General features: G+C 39.7%; 2 protein-coding genes across 2 annotated transcripts; both read left to right on the top strand.

Moving 5' to 3' along the window:
* Positions 1-618: 618 nt before the first annotated feature.
* Positions 619-16,090, top strand: LOC311047634 (uncharacterized protein; the record flags this gene model as incomplete). Its single annotated transcript, XM_084060416.1, has 5 exons — positions 619-729; positions 4,815-4,913; positions 8,064-8,165; positions 9,532-9,795; positions 16,002-16,090. The coding sequence occupies exons 2-5, from the start codon at positions 4,847-4,849 to the stop codon at positions 16,088-16,090; spliced, it is 522 nt and encodes a 173-aa protein (XP_083916542.1). The 5' UTR covers positions 619-729; positions 4,815-4,846.
* A 69-nt stretch (positions 16,091-16,159) lies between these two features.
* Positions 16,160-22,539, top strand: LOC311046510 (chymotrypsin B-like; the record flags this gene model as incomplete). Its single annotated transcript, XM_084058857.1, has 7 exons — positions 16,160-16,211; positions 17,274-17,377; positions 18,302-18,381; positions 18,985-19,063; positions 20,303-20,495; positions 21,148-21,281; positions 22,378-22,539. The coding sequence occupies 7 exons, from the start codon at positions 16,160-16,162 to the stop codon at positions 22,537-22,539; spliced, it is 804 nt and encodes a 267-aa protein (XP_083914983.1).
* Positions 22,540-23,986: the final 1,447 nt, after the last annotated feature.

Below are 23,986 nucleotides of genomic sequence, written 5' to 3'. Positions count from 1 at the left end.
TGGGATACTAATTGTATGTAATGCTAACTAAATGCCTCAACTCCTACAATGGCAAGTGCTTAAGTTGTCAGGGTGAGGGGTCCCCATTTCAAAGGTCATTATCTTGGGGGTCACGTCTGAAAAGTTTGGGAATCTGTAGTGCCACATTTTCTCATTCTTCTCCTGCCCAGTAGGCGGCGCGCCTGCTCATTGGAGTCAAACGCAACTTCCTTGAAATGCCAGACAAGAAGAAGAAAAACAAAGCAGGGTTGCCATGTCTGCTTATTATAAGTAAGGTTTCTTATAAAAAAAGTTACGGCGAGTTGCGTTTTTTTTGTGCCAGGGACCCCCGCACCAGATTTGTGTTGTTAAAATGTTTCAAAGATAATAGCAGATCTAGTAGATCTACAAGCTCACAGTCACAACGTGTTGTGAGATTGTAGATTGGCTAGATAGGCTAGCTAGATATATCATATAGGTTTAAAGTGCTCATGTGGCCTGCTTTTGGGCTTGTTTTCCTATACCTGGTTGCTTATTTCTGTCACAGAACCTGGCAACACTGCTCTAGTACCACAATGCAGTAGTGTAAACAGCATGGTGTGTTGACTGACTGTTGTTGACACATTAAAATACCATAGATTTATATCAAAGTAAAATGCAAAGAAAAGTCAAACGTGTCGTTTGTAAACAGTGTCGTCGTTAAGCAGCAGGAGGACGTTTGTTAGCAGCTCAACCACTGAAACACAGCAGGTATAAAGATCAACTCATTCAGGTTGTTTTGCATCTATGTTAGCCATGGTTCACATCATGTGAACCGAGAGTTCCTGCTTTAGAGTGGTGTTCCATTTGTTTTACATTTACAACTCTCACATGTACATAAAAGTTCACATTTCAAATATAAAGTGTTTACCCATGAGCAACGGATGTTACAAGTTGATCCGTTCCGTGATAAGTACCCGTATCTCCCGTATTGTTCAATAAAAAGCATTTTAATCCGATCGCCGGCTATTTTCTCCACATTTTCTCCGATGCTTTCAACCATGCGACACTAACGGTTGGGAGGTGTATTGCACTCTGATGATCGGATTAAAATGCTTTTTATTGAACAATACGGGAGATACGGGTACTTATCGTGGAACGGATCAACTTGTAACATCGTGGCTCAGGGGTATAAAGCACTTCTGAACGTTTATGTACATGTGAGAGTTGTAAATGTAAACAAATAGAACACCACTCTAAAGAAAGAACTCTCGGTTCCATGACTGCCATGTTTCAGGGCTACATCTATGTATCATTTTAGATGAACGGATCACGTCTTGTTTAATGTATTTGTCTTTATTAACGCATTGTTTAAGTTGGAACATAAATCCAATGACTTTAATAGCTGTTAGGTTGTTATAAGGTGATCATAAACACAAACAATAGCTCCACACCATAGCAGCAGCATTAATACATGTATGGTTTTGTTAGCCTGGGACCAGACGAATCTGCGAGTGCAAAAAATAAATGTCACTCTGATATAGTCGGCTACGCCAGGCTATGGTTTTGTTGTTGTTGACGTCACTATTGTCACTGTAACCCTATAGTTCAGTGGTTCTCAACCTGTGGGTCGGGAGTCGGGACCTGATTTTGGGGGGTCCCCACGTGATTTTGGGGGGTCCCTAGGTGACAGTGCAGTGACAATTTTAGGACTTTTAAGACCTTTTTAATACCTGGAAAATAATTTACTGCATCAAAAGTAATCAACAAAGTACTATAAAAAACTGGTCAAACATTGGCCAAATTGTCAAATAATATGAGAAATAGGCAAACGTTTTGAAAATAGCCGAGCTACAAGCTCACAAACGCGAGGCGTTGTCAGCTTATAGATCTGCTATTTTCACAATAGCAGATCCTCAACTCCTACCGTTATCAGGGTGGGGGGTCCTCAGTTCAAATATGATTATCTTGGGGGGTCACGGCCTGTAAACCACCAGTAGTATCTTTACTCTTTCAGACAGAGTCTGTCTGTAATGTTAATGTGATTGATTGATTGATTGATTGATTGATTGGTGTACTTTATTTAGTAAGACATGAGAACAACAGTACATGGAAGTACAAATTCACAATACGAGGTCTACTAAACTGGAAGACTCATAAAAGCACTGAGCTTGTTTCAAATGAGTTCCCCATGCACACAAATCATGGTGACATATAAGAGACAGACAGATATACACAACTACTATAGAATGTCATACAATCAGTTTACAGGTTACTGGTATGAAGAGTGAGAAATATGTACAAAAGAAGAAGGAGAGAGGGGGGGGGGGGGTAGGTTAGGTTAGGACTTAGACAGGGGCCATTTTCCAATTGCAGCCTCCTGAAGGTGTATCTTTAGGGCAGTTTTGAAAGAGTGTAGGGTTTTGCACTCCTTTACTCCTTTTGGTAGGGCGTTCCACATTTTTGATGAATAGCATGAGAACGAGTTACTTCCCTTTGTTGAGCCAAAAAAGCGTTGGACAAGGTTTGTGGAGCTGCCTCTGGTATTGTGATCATGGACATCATTAACATTTTGGAAGTATTTTGACAAATACAGGGGGATCCCAATGTTGTGGTATATCTTGAAGACCAGGCCCATAGCAAGTTGCTGTACTCTGTCCTCAACCCTAAGCCATCCAATCCTATCAAAATGATCAGGGGTTAGATGGGTTTTGTAATTGAGGCCAAGAAGTAGCCTTACAAGTTTGTTTTGGGATGTTTGGAACCTTGTTTGTAAGGCCTTGGAGGTGTTGTGATACCACGAGGTGCATGCATAATCGTAATGACCTTGTATGAGGGCCACTGCAAGAGTCTTCAGAGTATTCTTACTGACTAGACGATCAGTAATCGTTTTTTCAGCATTTTTGTCACCAGAGAGGTCAGCCTCCAAGATAGAGCCCAGATAGGTAATTTTGTTTTTTCTTTTGATGATATCATCACCCGCTTTGATCGTGAAACTCTCTGCCTTTCTGAGGTTATGAGTGGACCCAAAGAGGATGCATTCCGTTTTACCCAGGTGTAATGAAAGCTTGTTGTCGGAGAGCCAGATGCAGATCTTGTTGAGTTCCGAGCTGAGAGTTTTCTCAACCTGCAGCCTGTCCCTGTCCGAGACTAGCAGGGCCGAGTCATCTGCGAACAGGAACAGGTTGCAGTCGCAGGCTGAAGACATGTCATTCACATATATCAGGAACAGTAAGGGTCCTAGTATACTTCCTTGAGGAACACCACAAGTCACTGGGAGGGGGGGGGGACTGGGTGCCGTTTACTTCCACCACTTGCTCCCTCCCTTCCAGGTAAGATCTCATCCAGTTCACTGACGTGTCATCAAAACCTATTGCTTTGAGCTTATTGATCATAATTGGGTGATTAACGGTGTCAAAGGCCTTCTGGAGGTCCAGCATGACCATGCCGCAATATTTGCCCTTTTCGATCTCTTGTTTGATAGAGTCGTTCAAATAGAGAAGGCATGTGTCAGTGGAGTGGTTTGTTCTGAAACCAGATTGGAATTTGTAGATTAGATTTTTCTCGGCAAGATACTTGTTGACCTGTTCATAGACTATTTTTTCCATGACTTTCGAGATGGAGCTTAGAATAGAAATAGGGCGGTAGTTGCCACGGTCTAATTGGTTTCCTTTTTTGTACAGAGGGGTTACCCTTTCTTTTTTTAAATCGTTAGGGACCCGTCCCTGTATGGTGGAGAGGTTTATTATGTGGGTAATGATTGGAGCAATGGAGGCGGCTAAGTCTTTTAGAAATTTGGGGGGGATGTTGTCGAGGGGAGGCATGCGTTAATCCGACAGACCTTTTCTCCGACTATGTGGCATCCGCGTGCGGTTAGGGTTAGGGTGCGGGTTTGGTTCGGGTTTACTGTTTAATGTCGGAGCACTGCGCTGTCGGAGGAATGCGCTGTCGGACTAACGTATTGCACCCGTTGTCGAGGCCTGTGGCTCTGTGTTGATGAAGAGCACTCAATTTTTTAAACACCTCTTCTGTTTTCACAGGGGAGAGTTTAAAATCATCTTTGCAAACACCCTGTTTTTCGTAAAATGAGACAACATACTCCTCACCATATCTCCCAGAATGTGGAGGAAGTTTTTCAACCAAATCTGAGGCTACGGTCGTGAAGAATATGTTGAGGATTTTACTCACTTCGTGTTTAGATGAAATGAGAGTGTCATTCACCTTGAGGCTTATGTTTGTAAGCCTGGTTTTCAATTTCTTGCTGCAGCCTTGTCAAGTGAAGATTTGATTGTCAAGTGAAGTTAGAGCTCCATGTCTTCATGCACCTTGAATCCTTATACCAACTAAACATCTGTCATGCTGTATTGTGTCAGACCTAGAATGACCATCCAGGTAATGCATGGCATTGGAAATGATCTCCCCGTCTTGTTCATGGGCTGCAAATTGACAGTTTTAGCTCCAAACTCACCTGCCTGCTGTTATTATAATTGACAATGGTTTTCTCCTTCATTTTCAAATTATATAGTGTGTAAACTTTATTGTTACATCACAATTTTACAAAGACGGCAAACATGCAGTGGGAATATTAATTCAGCTCTAAATGCTGAAAAAGAAAAAAAAAATCAGTTGAATTTGCATCAATATGCATATGAAGCAATAGATGGTTTGACATAAGGCCATAGGCCTATATCTTTTGAACTGGTGGGTTTTTTCTCATAAAAATATTATTTTAACACTTACTGTACAATTTTTGGAAGAACATTATTCCTCATATATTAATAATACCCAATGATCACCGTTTTAGGGGAAGTAGAACCATGGAACCCTAAAGTCCTTATTCATTTCCTTCATTTCAGACAAGTGTGTGGAGTCCAGACTAAAGGTGAAGATGAACTCTCCAGACTCAGCCAGTGCCATTTCTATTAAACAGGAACCTGAAGACCATCCACACCTCAGTACGTTTAATGTTCTCTCTCTTTCTTAAATATGTTTCTGTTCTGTTGTAGAGCTGTCGCAATATGAACATTTTACTATGCAATAGTCATGACGAAATATATGATAATATCCCGATGATTAAAGATGATTAAACAAATTGGCCATGTTGCCTTGTGGTGCACACACCATAGGCAATGGAAGGGGGGTCAGAAGGGCCTAGCAATCGGCTTGTCGATCTCGCAGACCGCTGGTCTATTTATTTAAATACGGGGTGCCGTGATTTTCAGTGATTCCCCCCCCCCCCCTAAAATATAATCATCAGGTATTATGGTTATACTAGGAGGAAGATCTTTTTTTCAAAAAAGTGTAGACAGAAAGTGTTTATGTTTTTATGTGGACACACCTCCAGTTCATTAAGTATACCTGGTTCTCACCTTAGCAGCTCCTCCACCACCTTAGCACCACCCACCTGTCCTAGTCCCTCCTCCTCATGCCCACACCTGTTGTGTTATGATAATGAGGGGGAGAGTATATTTTTACTGTGTCATTAAATGGCTGTTTTCCTATTGGCAAGTTTGACCCTCAAGGTTTCAGCCTCCAGGAAGAAACTCAAAATAGTCAGAGAAGACATAAAACACCATAAAAACACCACCAGGGGGCTTAATAAAGTTCTATCAACCTCATAGACACATGAAAAACAGAAAAAGTGCATGTGCATCATGGCACCACCTCTTTAAAAAAAAGAATCCCCGACCAGCGCTGGTCTAGCACCTCACTGTTCCCATCGTGTTGCACAATGGTTGTTGTGTATTGGCTGCGTGCTTGCCTCTCGCCGCAATGACCGTTCTGTTACTGGCTACGTGTGCAGTTGCTCTCTCAACTCCATAAACTAGGAGCCAGACAAGCTAATACTCAACAAATCGCTGTTCTTTACGTATTCTGCCTGTGGGTGTGAAAGAAGCAGATGCCCGTGGGGCTCGGGCTGCAAGAATCAAGTGCTGCTATGAGTGACTGATGACCAGTGATCAGATTACTGCAGCGCAATAGGCTATGGGAACAAAGTTGTTCCCCCTTCAGATAAAGTGAGAGCCCAGAGCGCACGCACAAATCGCATCAAACCTCCGTGGAATCAAAGTGCACCGTGGCATTTGTGATCATGGATTCCTTATTCATGAGGTGAATGTCTCTTATTGTAGGCAGCTACAGCTAGGCTAGCCATGGTTCACATGACGCTCGTCTGTCACAAACATCATGGGCCCACTTGTTCCTGGTTTGTGAATTTTTCACGTTCACAACTGCTACATCTACATAAACGTTCAGATATCAAATATAAAGTGCTGACCCCCCATGCCACGGATGTAACAAGTTGAGGCGCAATATTCGCATATTCCATTGGTTGTACATAGTGTTGTATATATATATATATATATATATATATATATATATATATATATATATATATATATATATATACATATATATATATATATATATGTATGTATGTATGTATGTATGTATGTATGTATGTATGTATGTATGTATGTATGTATGTATGTATGTATGTATGTATGTATGTATGTATATATATATGTATATATGTATATATATATGTATATATGTATATATATATATATATATATATATATATATATATATATATATATGTATATATATATATATATATGTATATATATATGTATATGTATATATGTATATGTATATATATATATATATATATATATATATATATGTATATATATATATATATGTATATATATATATATATATGTATATATATATATATATATATATATATATATATATATATATATATATATATATATATATATATATATATATATATATATATATATATATATGTATATATATATGTATATACATATATATATATATATATATATATATATATATATATATATATATATATATATATATATATATACATATATATATATATATATAATTTTTTTGCTGTTTTATTTTTTATTTCTTTGTGTAATGATATTCGAACTGTGGTGCCACTATATATGTCTATGAATTGAATACCAAGGCCCTCATTGGAAACAAGTCCGCAAGGACTTTTATGAACGGACCTGTTAGACAAAGTATTTTAAATGTAAATGTGTTGTTTTACATTCTTTTGCCTAATAAAATATTCAATCAAAAAAAAAAAGCAAATGGTCTAAGTACCTGTATCTGCCGTATTGTTCAATAAAAAGCTTTTTAATCCGATCGGCGGCCATTTGTTCCGAATTTTCTCCGATGCTTTCAACTATGCGACACTACTGGTTGGGAGGTGTATTGCACTCATTACAATAAAATAAAATAAAAAGTAATAGAAAATGGCCGCCGATCGGACTAAAATGCTTTTTATTGAACAATATGGAAGATACAGGTACTTAGACCTTTTGCGCCTCAACTTGTTACATCCGTGGCTCGGGGGTCAGCACTTTATATTTGAAATCTGAACGTTTATGTAGATGTGGCAGTTGTAAATGTAAACCAGGAACAAGTGGGCCCATGACTGTCATGGTATGACAGTCATATTTCAGGGCTACAGATAGGCTAGATTTCATATTTCATATGGAGTATAGCTGACATCTCACCAATACTGTGTTAGAACAGCATTTTAGGTTTGTCATGTCCATAACAAGACAGACTGCAGGTGACGATGAACCCTCCAGACTCAGCCAGGGACATTTCTATTAAACAGGAGGAACCTGAAGACCACCCACTATTCTTTTCTCTTCTGTTGTAGGGCTGTCACAATATCTAATTTTACTAAGAAATAATCATGACAAAATATATCATGACAATGATAATATCCTGATGATTAAAACAAATCACTCACTCTGTCTGGTTGCAGAAACATGAAAAACTGATTGAATACTTTCACCTTATTCACTTAAGACCATTATTTGCATCGCAGGAATCCATCTTTTGACACATTCTTCCTTGTGTAATCCTAAATTAAGAAGGATTTCTTCCCTAATATATGAATCCTATAATCTTTGCTCCCAAGATTCATGTGTTGGAGAGTTGGTCTTTGTCATCTTGCCTTTGCCTTCTGCAAATATTATTATTATTATTTTGAGACCATTAAGGTCTCAAACAGTTAACAAAGTTACTTTTCAATTGCTTCATTTCAGACCAGTGTGTGGAGTCCAGACTGCAGGTGAAGATGAACTCTCCAGACTCAGCCAGGGACATTTCTATTAAACAGGAGGAACCTGAAGACCATCCACACCTCAGTAAGTTTCATATGCTCTCTCTTTCTTTCATAGTTTCTGTTTTGTTTTAGAGCTGTTACAATAATAACACTGATCCCTAGCATCCCTATTTTGTGTGGGGGGGGGGGGGGGGGGGCACGTTAACTGAAATTAACTGATCTACAAGATCTCTAGCTTTTATAGATCAGCTATTTTAGGTACAGAGATTTGGTGTAGAGGGTACATAGCAAATTGTCTAATCTTAAACTTAATGTTGACATGGCACACTGACTATCAAGAAAATTAAAACATGGCACTCATGTCAAAAAGGATGCCGTCCCCTGGGCTATAGACCAATTATATGTTTACTAACATTGAGACTGGACGCACAGGTGATTGTTTCATGCAATCAATTCCCAACCTGTTGTTTTGGGGTGCGCTGGTTTCAGCACACCCCAACCCCCTCTTGTGTGTTGGCTAGTGAGGCGCGTCCTAGCGAGACCTGACAGGATGGGTTTCATTGCGCGCATACTGGTTGCACGCATACTGGTTCTTATCAGTGTGACGTCGTCTGTTAACTTAGGGGTCTATACATTCAACCGCAACTTTAAGTGGCACGTTTCAAGTAGGCAAGTATAGAGAAAACATTGGTATAGCGTGAAGTTGAACGGAGATGGCCAACAGTGTAGTGTGGAGTTGGAACGCTGGCATTGGTCTGCAGGGTAGCTTGGGTTTGAGCGATGGCAGCCTGCAGAGTAACGTAGAGTTGAACGGTGATGTGGGCCTCAGGAGTAGAGCGGGAAGGACTGGCGGTTGGTGCCGACTCCTGTGGGGAAGGTGGTGCTGGTCTGTTGGCTACAACAATGCTCCCTGGTCAGCTGGAAGGCAAGCCTACGAAACCGATGACATCAAAGGGCCACAATGAATTATTACACAATAGGGGTAGGCACCCTTACGCACGAGTGCTCATTGGCACCAGCAGGGTGATCATTGGCACACTGACATAAGTGTGAGAGAGAGTTTTTTTTTTCTTTTAAAATTAAATATTCAAAAAAGGTTTAGTCAGTTAAATTAAGTCTCCTCACATCTATATACAAATTACATCCTGCACATCATTCTACATTCATTCAAACTGATAACTCTGACTGGGGAGGCAGTCTGGGAGATAGGTGGGTCATTGAGTCTAATGTTTGTTATGTATAGCCTATGGACAAGCAAAATCAGGTGGAAATACGACATTTTGATGTGGTGTCATACTTAAACTTAAGGCACACTGACTATCAAGAAGATAAAAACATGGCACTTCATGTCGAAAAGGTTGCCGACCCCTGTTTACATGGACAAAGGAAGAATAGTGTTACATTTTAGAAATCCATTGTTCAATATCATGTTATTGTTCTGCTCCTAGACATCCTGCACCTTGTTGTGTGTAAAGAGGAGGATTCTTCTGAACAGGAGAGGAGCCCCAGTCTGCTCCACGAGAAACCAGAGCCTTCACACATTAAAGAGGAACAGGAGGAGCTACTTCAAAGACCAGAGGAGCCTGATGGATCAATGTTGACATTACTAGCAGTGAAAAGTGAAATTGATGAAGACATCTCTTCACACTGCTCTGAAGTTGAAGTTGAGCTTGAATCTGACACTGAAGTCACTGAAGACAGTGATGATTGGGGTGAGATAAGTGGAGGTGTCCACACTGGAGAAAAAACATTCCAATGTAAACTGTGTAACAAGAGTTTCAGTCAGTCAGGTAACCTGAAGAGACACCAGCGTGTCCACACTGGAGAAAAACCATTCCAGTGTAAACTGTGTAAAAAGAGTTTCAGAGAGTCAGGTCAGCTGAAGACACACCAGCGTGTCCACACTGGAGAAAAACCATTCCAGTGTAAACTGTGTAACAAGAGTTTCAGTCGGTCATATGACCTGAAGAGACACCAGCGTGTCCACACTGGAGAAAAACCTTTCCAGTGTAAACTGTGTAACAAGAGTTTCAGAGAGTCAGGTAACCTGAAGACACACCAGCGTGTCCACACTGGAGAAAAAACATTCCAGTGTGAACATTGTGACAAGAGTTTCAGAGAGTCAGGTAGTCTGAACAAACACCAGCGTGTCCACACTGGAGAAAAACCTTTCCAGTGTAAACATTGTGACAAGAGTTTCGGTCAGTCAGGTCAGCTGAAGAGACACCAGCGTGTCCATACTGGAGAAAAACCATTCCAGTGTGAACATTGTGACAAGAGTTTCAGTGAGTCATATGACCTGAAGAGACACCAGCGCAGCGTGTCCACACTGGAGAAAAACCTTTCCATTGTAAATATTGTGACAAGAGTTTCAGTCGGTCATCTGAACTGAAGAGACACCAGCGTGTCCACACTGGAGAAAAAACATTCCAGTGTTAATTATTGAGCGGTGCAACCACTCCTATAAGAGGGTTTAGGACCCATCCGTGGTGAAAGTTTTTCTTTCCGTTGTGACGCCATGCTGTGGAAAACACGCCCATAGGCTAAGCTATGCAGGACGTGCTTTGATTTGCTAGCGAGACACATGATGAAACTAGAAAATGTGCTCCTCGGAGCACAAGTCTCCGCCAGCAAATATTGATTAATCCTGTCTAAGCTATTTATATTACGTATTGTGATGACACCAGTGTGTCTACATAATGTATTGCTCCACCATTTTTCAGCCATTTCGTGATTATTCCTGTCTTACCTCACTTTGAAAGAGACACAGACTCTTTCAAAGTGACACATCTATATAAAGGCCGCTATACGTCATGTGTCTCACTAGCCAATCAGAGCACACTCTTTCAACGTATTGTCAAGTGTCACGTGAGGCTTGACCAATGTTAGCTTGGCCGAGGGGGGGGGACGGAAAGTGAAAACATAGTCTCCTGGCGGAGACAATTAGCTTTAAACTTCGCAGACGTGCTGTGATTGGCTTAGCGAGACGCATGACGAAATTAATAATAATGTATAAAATGTAAGCACGTCACTTCGCAGGACGTGCTGTGATTGGCTACCGAGATGCATGATGACATTAATAACTCATAAATATCATGGCTCACTTTACACTGGGTGTGATTTTTTTTTTAAAAGATGTTTTACTAAAAAATTAAAATGAAATATATATATTTTTTTAAAGGAGTGAAAATAGCAGATCGAGCTATGTTTTTTTCCTAAATATACACATGTATGTGTGTGTTTGTGTGTGTGTGTGTGTGTGTGTGTGTGTGTGTGTGTGTGTGTGTGTGTGTCCACAGACAGACAGACTGTCTGTGTGTCTGATAACTCTATTCCAATCTCACTACATTACAAGTTATATTCATAGTGAATTGTTATGAAATTAAATAATATCACTCTTTCTTTCTCTCCAATGGTGGCATTCGGTTATAACGCATTGTTTTTCAGTCTGTTGTCTCAGTCACTGCTATAACTACAGTATAGGGCATCGCAGTTGCGTCCACTTCCGGGTTCCACTGCAAAATACTCAATGCATTTTTCCCATTGACATTTCCAAAAATATTTATATCAATTAATTTAAGTCTAGAATCAAGCCATCCAGGGTCCTGGTGAATCATGACCATTAAACTTTTTTTTCTGTGATTTTATTTTATTTTATATTTAAGTGAAGAATCCTCACTGATGGTACAGGCAGAGAGAAGTCTGTTAGACACAGCAGAATTTAAAAGTCTCATCAATAGCATGGCTAATATGCCAGCTGTGAGCAAGGAGGTTCTGACTGTGTCTGTAGTCCAGGCTCAGATAATGAAGCAATTTCAACTGTTAATTAAGACCATTATTTGGCCCATATCAACCCCACAACAAGATTAGTTATAGTATCTTTGAATCAGCCAGGCTTTGTGAGAAGACTGTCAGGGAGTTTCAGAAGATGAAGAGAGAACTCAAAGAGGTGTAGATAATAGTCAAAATACACAATGTAGATAATAGTCAAAATACACAATGAATATGCGATCTGCACTACAGAGGAAAAGCTTGAATGTGGAAATACAATGGACAGCATATGTATTTCTATCTAAAGATACTCAAATGTTTTGTCAATGTACAAAAAAAAAAAGGCCATGACCCGACTGAACCAAAGTGGTGTGAACTGACCACCAAAGGAAAAATATCATTTGTGCCAGAATGGGGGTAGGGAGGTATAAAGTGTATAGAGGATTAATGCATATTGTAAACGAGCAAAAACATTAATTATTGTATAGGATTTCCTCTCTAGTCAGTAAGAAGGCCTTGGAAGATTCTTGCAGGGGCCCTCATTCAAGGTCATTTCGATTATGCATTCTCCTCATGGTATCACAACACCACCAACGCCTTCAAAATAAGGCTCCAAACATCCCAAAACAAACTAGTAAGGCTACTGTACCTGTTGGCCTCAAACACACAACCCATCTAACCCCTGCTCATTTTGCTGGGGTTGGATGGCTCAGGGTTCAGGACAGAGTATACAGAACTTGCAATGGGCCTGGTCTACAAGATACGACACAACATTGGGATCCCCCTGTACCTGTAAAAATATTTCAAAAACTTAAATTAAGTCCACGATCACAACACCAGAGGCAGCTCCACGGATCATGTTCAACCCAGATTTGGCACAGGCACAACAAAGGGAATGAATTCGTTCTCATGCTATTCAACAAAAATGTGGAACGCCCTACCAAAAGGAGTGCAAAACCCTACTCACTTTCAAAACTGCCCTAAAGAAACACCTGCAGGAGGCTGCAATTCCAAACTGGCCCCTGTCAAAGTCTTAATGAGCCCCCGCCCCCCAAACTTTTTCTTTTTTTCTTGTAGCCACATATTTCTTATGTTTCATACCAGTAACCTGTAAGCTGATTGTATGACGTTCTGTATAGTAGTGTGTATATGTGTCTGTCTCTTATATGTATAGTAGTGTGTATATGTGTCTGTCTCTTATATGTATAGTAGTGTGTATATGTGTCTGTCTCTTATATGTATAGTAGTGTGTATATCTGTCTGTCTCTTATATGTATAGTAGTGTGTATATGTGTCTGTCTCTTATATGTATAGTGTTGGAGACTGGGCTAAAACAGCAGACAAATTGTGCAATGTAATAATTTGTAACCCTTCAGATCACACGTCTCCGCGCGTCCGTTGAATTGGTGAAATTAAAAGCAGACAAGACTGTTAAAATTAAGTGTATTTAATAATTAAGCAGTAATTAAACTAATTACAGATTGAATATAGAAATGTACTTAAAGGGATATTTCACTTTCAAAAAAACTTTTGGTGATTGTATCGTCTACTCAGGCTTTTGTGAGCCCCCCAGACAGTTTTTAAGTTGCTTGATTCAATATTTATATATTAGATATTCATTTTATCAGACACGCCCCCTTCCTATACAAACCCATTGTAACTTCAAACTCCATTTTAAGCATGTTAGATTCATGAAAAACACCCGTCCTTGGTTCACCCGTCTCCTACCGCCCCCCTAATACGCGAGGGGGCCGTGTTTTTTCCATAACTTTTTTCATTTATTTGTAATATTTTTTTGGGAAAATTAAAAAAATAAAATACAATAAAAAAATAAAATAAAATAAATGGAAAGAAATCTCGGAAAAACACGGCCCCCTCGCGCATTAGGATGGCAGGGTGAGTCACCAGAACCAAGGACGGGTGTTTTTGATGAATCTAACATGGTTAAAATGGAGTTTGAAGTTACAATGGGTTTGTATAGGAAGGGGGCGTGTCTGATAAAATGAAAATCAAATATCTAAATACTGAATCGAGCAACTTAAAAACTGTCTGGGGGGTTCACAAAGGCTTGAGTAGATGATAAAATCACCAAAAGTTTTTCTGAAAGTGAAATATCCCTTTAACAGAGATCTCTGGGCTCCCAATCAACTGTCCTTAACAGCAACAAGTTACTTCGAGGTCAGTTCATCAGGTCTGAGCCCCGCTATCTGTCCCTGGAGCCTATTTATAATATCCTATACATGTTATACTAAAAGTTATCAAAAGAAGTCGCTGTCGGTCCACCATGGTTTCTTCATCAGAGTAGGCAAGTGGTCCCCCCCTGGCTGATTTACGGACCGAGTGCCTCGCACCTATGGAATGCAGCACATCCTCCCTACAGATAACAGTCTGGGCATACTGTCTCAATGCATCGGCCCGCAGTAAGCATCTCCATTGGTCCAGGTTCTCTTCCCAGGGTGTGCAAGTGGCCCCACTGATTTACCGGTCCAGCCGACGGTCTTGGTCTCACCAGCCTAGTCTCGTCACCTGGTAATGTCAAAATAGACGCAGCAGACACCATTGTATTCTCTCTCTAACCGTGACGGTCCTAGACATTAGAAGTGAATTGTGTCTTCTGGGAGATAACACAGCGTTCTGCCATGCGAATAGATCATGTTTATCACAGTGACTGTATTTCTAAGGACATAATTCCAGCAAGGCTATAATGATTTCATAAGTTAATAATGTGGTTTCTGTTAGGGTCTATGCGAACAACAATACAACAGTACAAATGAAGACACACACATTTGCTCTTAGTAACTGGGACTTGAAAAAACAGTAATAGTAAAAACACACACATTGGCTCTTTAATCACTAGGGCTAAAAAAGGATATACATTGCCATATAAGGATATAAGTCATTTGCTCATAATAGCTAAGGCTTAAAAAGGATATCAGTTGCCATATAAGGATATAAGTTGCCAACAATAGTAGTGTGTATATGTGTCTGTCTCTTATATGTATAGTAGTGTGTATATGTGTCTGTCTCTTATATGTATAGTAGTGTGTATATGTGTCTGTCTCTTATATGTATAGTAGTGTGTATATCTGTCTGTCTCTTATATGTATAGTAGTGTGTATATGTGTCTGTCTCTTATATGTATAGTAGTGTGTATATGTGTCTGTCTCTTATATGTATAGTAGTGTGTATATGTGTCTGTCTCTTATATGTATAGTAGTGTGTATATGTGTCTGTCTCTTATATGTATAGTAGTGTGTATATATGTCTGTCTCTTATATGTATAGTAGTGTGTATATGTGTCTGTCTCTTATATGTATAGTAGTGTGTATATGTGTCTGTCTCTTATATGTATAGTAGTGTGTATATCTGTCTGTCTCTTATATGTATAGTAGTGTGTATATGTGTCTGTCTCTTATATGTATAGTAGTGTGTATATGTGTCTGTCTCTTATATGTATAGTAGTGTGTATATGTGTCTGTCTCTTATATGTATAGTAGTGTGTATATCTGTCTGTCTCTTATATGTCATCATGATTTGTGTGCATGGGGATCTCATCTTAAACAAGCTCAGTGCTTAATGAGTCTTCCAGTTTAGTAGATCTTGTATTGTGAATTTGTACTTCCATGTACTGTTGTTCTCATGTCTTACTAAATAAAGTACATCAATCAATCAATCAATCACAAGGATGCATAATTTTACATAGTAAACATTCTTGGATGTACACGTCCTTATTTAGACATACATACCGTTGTTGTCGGGCAGAAACCTCTTATGTCCATATTTTAACCTTTTGTGTTTTTCGGTAAATTAACGCCCTACTTGATCACCCTACAGCGTCAAAGAAATCATCAAAAGTAGCAGATCTACAAGCTCGAAATGCAGCACAAAGCGACACGTTTTGAGCTTATCGATCTGTTACTTTTGCTACTTAGAATTTGAATCCTGAAAAGTAACATTTTTGGACATGTGAGGTTTCCACATGACAGCCGATATAGGACACTAATGTACACTAATGCACAGAATGTGTTAAAACAGGGGGAACATGAACTCGTCAAGGCCAGCGTGTGCTATCATTATCCAACCTGGTCCAACGTCAGGCCTGAGAACTGGCAGATTGCTTTGGCCTGATAAACACCTGCATCTGCAGACACATGGAAAGGAACGCCTGCATCAGACAACCTCAATGCCAACCTCAACGTTCAGCTGAGGTGGTGGACCAACCCCCCTGGTCTCTGATTGGAGGATATGGAGAGGCTTTTGGGTGATAAATATGTCAGAGAGTTCAGTGTCACTCACATCGTCACCATGGCTTTCCTCTGGATCATCTCCTGCCTCGCTTTTGTCAGCGCCGCTTACGGTAATGGAAGCCCGGGTCCCTCATCCAGCCATTTCAAATATGGTTAGCTTCATAGCATAATGGCCCAACTCATATTTTGAAGGTTTTCAGGGAAGAAGAAATTAAAAATTTACTTAGGCTTTTTTTTGTTGCCTAAGTCTAAGTTGTTGCCTAAGTCAAGCACTCAGAGCAGATCAGTCTTAACCTGCTGATTCATCCTGCCTTATTGCCTATGTTCTTAGCCTATCAGAATGCTCGTTACATTCTAAATAATTTCTGCCTAAGTCAAAAAGTTAGCCTGATAGTATAATTGCCTGAGTCATTTTTTTTAATGTAACATGCGTTCTGATAGGCTGAGGACATAGGCAATAAGGCACAATGAAGCAGCAGTGTTAGGAGAGTAGAGTTGGGTAGGAATGTCAATTTGACCCAAAAAATGACTTGGGCAATTATGCTATGATGATGCTAACGATATGGGTTTTGTTACAGTGAGGAAATGTCACATCGTAGTGCTTTAGCTACTGTATGCAGATACTTGTTAAAGAAAACCTGAACACAAATTCAAAGATTTGATGCACTTGCTCCTATAGCAAATACACTTGGATTAGTTTGGATGATTTGGCTGAAAGAACAGCTCAAGATTTTAGAACTAGGAGAGGAGGAATGGTCTCTCTTATGATAATATGAAGATGTAGAGAATTCTAAATGTTTAAACAACTTGAAGCTCTTTCATTTGTATTTCACCTCCAGAAACATCCAGAATTTCTTCTTTTTTTTAATGAAAATGTTATGTACTTACTGTATACGCTATGGGTCCAGTTCAGTGTTATATTATTTCTAGGTCATAAACAGTTACGGACGTGATGATTACATTATGGTCTCTGTCGTGTGGAAACCACACATCTCCAAAACTGTTACTTTTCAGGATTCAAATTTAAAAAGCATCAAAAGTAGCAGATCTACAAGCTCGAAACGTGCAAATAAAAACACAAAAAGTTAAAATATGGAGATAAGAGGTTTCTGCCCGACAGAGATGATATTTGACAGTCAGGAGTGTGACCGTGTTTAACTCTTCGTTGCCAGGCTGTGGGACCCCCGCCGTCCCCCCCAAGGTGACTGGTTATGCCCGCATCGTCAACGGTGAGGAGGCGGTGCCACACTCCTGGCCCTGGCAGGTGTCCCTGCAGGTGAGTCACAGTCTTTAGATTGATTGATTGATTGATTGAATACTTTATTAGTCAGACATATCAACAGCACGTGGTACAGTCAGATTCCTATATATGGGCAGTTACATGTACAGTACCTCGCCTTGTAGTCTGGTAGATTTTTTTTCAGGCCAATTTTGAAGGAAACTAGTGTACTGTACTTAAGTACAGTTTTTAGGTATTTTTTACTTCATTGGAGTATTTCCAATTTTCTGTACTTTTACTTCTACTCCACTACAGCTCAGAGGCAAATATTGTACTTTTACTCCACTACAAATATTTGAAAACTTTATAGTTACTAGTTGCTTTTTAGATTTAGATTTTTATCACTAAACATACATTAACCACATTAACCGCTCTCTATATATTTCGGCTATTTGAAAATAGCAGATCTGCAAGCTCACATTGCTATTTTCAAATTTTGAAGACTTGAAATGGGACATTCTGCATAATAAGTACTTTCTACTTTTAGTACTTTAAGTACATTTTTTATGCCAATACCTTTGTACTTTTACTCAAGTAAATTTCGAATTCCAGACTTTTACTTGTAACAGAGTATTTCTATATTGCCGTATTGATACTTTTCAATAGTTTTTTTATAAAATGATTTAATATGCCAGTAATTTCTTTGCATATTCAAGTTATTTGTCAGATCTGACCTGTGCATTATCTTTATTACGAATAAATGAAATGTTTATTCATGATGTTCCAAAGTTCAACGCCAAAAACACAATTAAAATCGTTAATCGCAATTATTTGTGTGACAATTAATTGTCAACTTTAAATCTTGTAATGGTGACAGCCCTACATGTTAAGGTTAGTCTGTGAAGAGACTTTAACATGCTAAGCGTGGTATGTTTAAGCTTAACGTGTTATAATTCCCTCCATCTCCATGTCACACCTCAGCAACCCAGCGGATTCCACTTCTGCGGAGGTTCCCTGGTCAATGAGAACTGGGTCGTCACCGCCGCCCACTGCAGCGTCCAGTCAGTATCCCAGTCCTTCTTCTTCTTCATCATGCATTTCTCCTTCACACACTCCTTTAGCATGTTCTGTAGACAGATGCCAGGTCATTGATCTGGCATCCTATAGTGTGTATAGTTTCAATGTACATATTATTGATGTTTTTTTTAAATATTCTACTGATGATTCTTGGTTTACTTATGTATTAGTTTATTATTAGATTACTATCTCTATGCATTGTATGTATTACCTTGTGTTGCCCTTGCTTACTGTAAATCGCTCTGGATTAAGCGTCTGTTAAACGCCTGGTTCTCAATCTTTTCAGGCTGTGACCCCCTAAAATAATCATATTTGAACTGGGGACCCCCCAAAATAATCATATTTGAACTGGGGACCCCCCAAAATAATCATATTTGAACTGGGGACCCCCCACCCTGACAAGCACTTAAAATTGTAGAAGTTGAGGCATTACATTTAAGCAAAATGTTTTAATGTTCAAGATTTAAAAAAAAATAGCAGATCTATAAGCTCAGTGCCGCGCTACGAAATTGTAGATCTGCTATTTATAAAATAATGGTTTAAATGGGTTAACACAGAAATAAATTAATTGTCTTGTTTGACTTCAGGACTCACCACCGTGTGATTGTTGGAGAACACGACCACCAGTCCAAATCTGAGGATATCCAGAAACTGAAGGTTTCAAAGGTGCCAAACAAACAAACTAACTAACTAAAGCTCTCTTTAAGCCATGCGGGTTAGGGTCCTTTTCATGCCACAGCCCCCCAAAATGATCATATTTGAACTGGGGACACCCCAAAATAATCATAATCATATTTGAACAGGGGACCCCCCAAAATAATCATATTTGAACTGGGGACCCTCCACCCTGACAAGCAATTGGAATTGTAGGAGTTGAGACATTCCACAGATGGTTCCAGATAAATATTGTGAAAATAGCTGATCTACAAGCTCTCAACGCCTTGCAACTGAGCATGTAGATCGGCTATTTTCAAAGATCTTATCTTCTGTTACAGTATAGTTTGTTGGTTACTTTTGACGCAGTAATGGTCTTATTTTTATTTATTTAATTTTTATTTTGGAGGCATTAAAAAGGTCTTAAAGGTCATTAAATGGTCACTTTAGAAATGTGCAGATGCCCTGTATACACTTATACTGCATGTTGGTTTGTTTACTGTTGAGTGAGAAAACAATGTTACACATTAAAGGTAGGGTAAGTGATTTTCTTTGGTTAAAATAAGTGTTAAATAGCTCTATATTGTGATAGTACTCATTGCTATAGAGTGTTTGTTCAGTAACAGGAGTCTCCTTGTCTCTCCAGCTCTTTATAAAACAGAAAATGCAGTTTCAGTTTCATTTCCAATTTTATCCAATCAGGATAGAGAACTCAATCAGGATATAGATTAAACAGGTGAAATTGGAAGTGATGACACTAAGAAATGAGCAGGCAAAATTGGAACTGGAACACTAGAAAAATGAAGCTTAAAAATGGGTACTTTCTCCTGATTGGCTGAGATTTTGACACCTACCGGAAAATGTATTTTCTGTTTATTAAAGAGCTGGAGAGACGGGGAGACTCCTGTTACTGAACAAACACTCTATAGCAATGATTACTATCACAATATAGTGCTTTAACATTTTAACAAAATACTTTTTGTTTTAACCAAAAAATATCACTTACCCTACCTTTAAGCTAATCATCTGGGTGGAGAACCACTGGAATAGTCAATAAGCGAACCAATTATTTAGTCAGAACATAACTATACTCACTCAGTCACTCACATACATATACTCACACTTATACACACTTATGCAAAACCTGACACACAACCCGACTTTTAAGTAAAGTGTTAACGTGAATCCTATATTGCACAAGAAGTGAATCTTCCATAGTTTTGCACTTCACTCCTTCACATGAACCCCTGTGTGTTCACCCACCCCTTCTGGAACCCTCGCACCATCAACTATGACATCACTCTGATCAGGCTGGCCTCGCCCGCCCGCCTGGGTCCCAGCGTGTCCCCCGTCTGCCTGCCCACGCTGTCTGACGAGTTACACAACGTCTTCGCCCCCGGCATGACCTGCGTCACCTCTGGCTGGGGTCAGACCAGCTACGAAGGTAGGAGGACCCCCCTCTCTACTCTCTCTGTAATGTCAATGAACCCTGTCTGTCCTCCCGTTCTGTCCTACCAGAACGGGGGGACAAGAGTCAATTGTTTTTTTGTCTTGCATGTGGAGGAGAAATTAGTTTGGTACAGGCTGAGTGACGACTGTAGCAGTGAAGCATATGGCAGTGGGTTCTAACGTTTTCGCCCCAAATTAATATATATTTGGCCGTGGACCCCCATCTGAAAATGTTTTGTGCCAGGGACCAGCAGAAGAGAAGATTTGTGTAAAAAAACAAAAAGCAAAGATTATTCAAAATCTTCCAAACATTTTCACGTTCTTTCCCAAAATTAAAAAAATAGCAGATGTACACTTGTAGATCAGCTTTTGAATATCCAACGTATAATTGATAGTTTTATGAGATATTAGATTGGCTATTTCCACTATTAATGTGTGGAACGGAGTCAAACTAAATGTAATGCCTCAACTCCTACAACTACAAGTGCCCAGTTCAAATATGATTATATTGGGGGGGGGGTCGCAGCCTGGAAAGGTTGAGAACCACTACTGTACTATTTAAACATTTTGCAAGTTGTATCAATAAAACAATAATCTCTGTCCGTCTGCGCCCCCCCCCCCCCCCCCCCCCCCCCCCCCCCCCCCAGAACACAACACCCCCAACAAGCTGCAGCAGACCTCTCTGCCCCTGCTGTCCAACATCCAGTGTGAGAGGTTCTGGGGAGACAACATCTCTGACGTCATGATCTGTGCCGGGGGTGAGGGCGCCACCTCCTGCATGGTGAGATGATCTGCTGCTCCTTGTGTTTACCTTTGTGTCTCGTTATTATGTGTGCATGTTTAATATTTATAGATTTTTAAGTGGGATTTTAGATCTGGTCACTCCTGGACAAAAGAGTTGAGATCTTTATTTTACTCTAATGATTTGTTTTTTTATTTGTCAGAATAAGTTACTATGTGACATTCACAAAATTAGAAGTACAATGTTTTCCAGATAAAAGAACAATGGTGTAGTGATATATGGTATAAACCCAAGTTGTGAACTATTCATAAAGGACAGGTACACTGTAGAACCGTATGTGAAGTATAATTCAAGCAAAAGACAACGATCTCTCTGTGCACAAATACGGTCAGGAACACTACCATTAGCTCTGGAGAATGGCAGGTTTAATGCCACTCCAGAGGAAGAGAGATATTGTCGGTTTTGTGAACTTGGGGAAATTGAAAACGAGGTACACTTTCTGTTTTATTGCTCAAAATATGATGATATAAGAGAGGTATTTGTTAGTAAGATGTCTTCTATTTGTGGAAATTTCCTTGAGTTAGATGATTATGTAAGATTTGAGATATGTTTTGTTAAAGGAGCTTTTGTTGTGGCAGATTTTATCTGTCAAGCTTGGGAGAGAAGACAGAACACTGTATAATTCTGAGATGTAATTGAATGTAATTACGTGAATATTGTAAAACATGTTATAAGCGTAAAATGGTGTCTTATAAACCCATGAGGGTTGGGCACTTTGTGTGCAGGACACAGAAATAAAAAAGTATCTATCTAAAATGATCTATCTATCTGTAGCAACAGCTAGAATGAGCGTGGGCTTAGCATTTAAAATAGTGTGTGTGTGTGTGTGTGTGTGTGTGTGTGTGTGTGTGTGTGTGTGTGTGTGTGTGTGTGTGTGTGTGTGTGTGTGTGTGTGTGTGTGTGTGTGTGTGTGTGTGTTGGCATGGGAGGGTGTAATGGTGAGTTTGTGCCCAGGGCCCGTAGTCATGTTAACCTGTCCATGGTATTGAGGATTGTGAAGAAAATTGATTGACTGATTCGTTAATGGTCTGCTTCTTGTTAATCATGTCCTGTCCTTGCTTGTGCCCTGTCTCAGGGGGACTCCGGTGGTCCCCTGGTGTGTGAGAAGGACAACATGTGGACCCTGGTCGGCATCATGTCCTGGGGCAGCAGTCGTTGCTCCACCTCCGTGCCCGGCGTCTACTCCCGCGTGGCCCAATCCGGAAGCTGGGTGGACCAGGTCATGGCTGCCAACTAAAAAAAAGATTGAAACTAGAAAATGTGCTCCTCGGAGCACAGGTCTCCGCCAGTACTGTTCCTGATTAATCCTGTCTTACCTATTTATATTACATATTGTCAGTCACGTGTCACTTGACCAATATTAGCTTGGCTGATGGAAGCTCACTTCAAAAAATATAAATGATTTTTTGAAGTGACACACCTTTTTATAGATTTCTATTTCGTCATGCGTCTCGCTAGCCAATCAAAAGCATTGGTGACAACATATTTTCACGTGTCATGTGAAGCTTGACCAATGTTAGCTTGGCTGAGACGGACGGCCACACGGAAGGACAAGAACGAAAACATACAAAAAGACAAAAAGAGATAAAGCAAGATTATAACCAGGGGTCATCAACATGTCCGTACACAGACAAATGTGTCCGTGGCAAAGACTTGGTCTTGTCCGTGGCAATTTGTTTGATTTACACACCATTATAATGTTCTTATTTAGTTTTCTTCAGAATATGTATGACTCTGATTTACTATGACACTATGTATGGAACATTAGGAGTCCTACTAGTACTAGTGGTTCTTAAATGTTTTACTTGCAAGGACCACCGTAACTCTGAGAGTGTACAAATGGAACCAAATGGACCCGTAAGGGTCCATTTGGTTCCATTTGTACACTCTTATAACCAAATATGGTTACATATTTGGTTATAAGGTCATTCAGGCTAGCTCTTTATGTGTTTCTGGTAATATTATTGTCCACTCATTTTTTATGTCCGTGGCAAAAATGGAATTTTGACCAAAATGTCCACCACAAGAAAGCATGGTGATGACCCCTGCTATAACTGAAGAGAGATACCTCCTCCACCAACCAACCCCAGCCCCCATCCATCCTGAAAACTTGACCTCATAACTTTTTAGATGTTGAGATGCTGAATTTCAATTAATAAACATGTCAAAACCTCTTTAAAAGTAGTTGTTGTTGTTGTTGTTGTGGTTGTGTATTAATAACATGTCTAAAATAGGACTGCCGGACACGACCATCCACAGTTGTTGTGAGAGAGACACTAGTCGATTCCAGGTTGAAATATGTAATTTCCGCCTATTGTAAAAAGGAGACCACTTTACTGTATATATAGCTGCATGAGATCACTGTACTGTATCTATAGCTGTATGAGACCACTGTACTGTATCTATAGCTGCATGAGACCACTGTACTGTATCTATAGCTGTATGAGACCACTGTACTGTATCTATAGCTGTATGAGACCACTGTACTGTATCTATAGCTGTATGAGACCACTGTACTGTATCTATAGCTGTATGAGACCACTGTACTGTATCTATAGCTGTATGAGACCACTGTACTGTATCTATAGCTGTATGAGACCACTGTACTGTATCTATAGCTGTATGAGACCACTGTACTGTATCTATAGCTGTATGAGACCACTGTACTGTATCTATAGCTGTAT

Source organism: Gymnoscopelus microlampas (genome assembly GCF_963454915.1).
Source record: "Gymnoscopelus microlampas genome assembly, chromosome: 1".
Taxonomy (NCBI): Eukaryota; Metazoa; Chordata; class Actinopteri; order Myctophiformes; family Myctophidae; genus Gymnoscopelus; species Gymnoscopelus microlampas.
The sequence above is the reverse complement of the archived record's forward strand: the minus strand, read 5'-3'. Positions and strand labels throughout refer to the sequence as shown.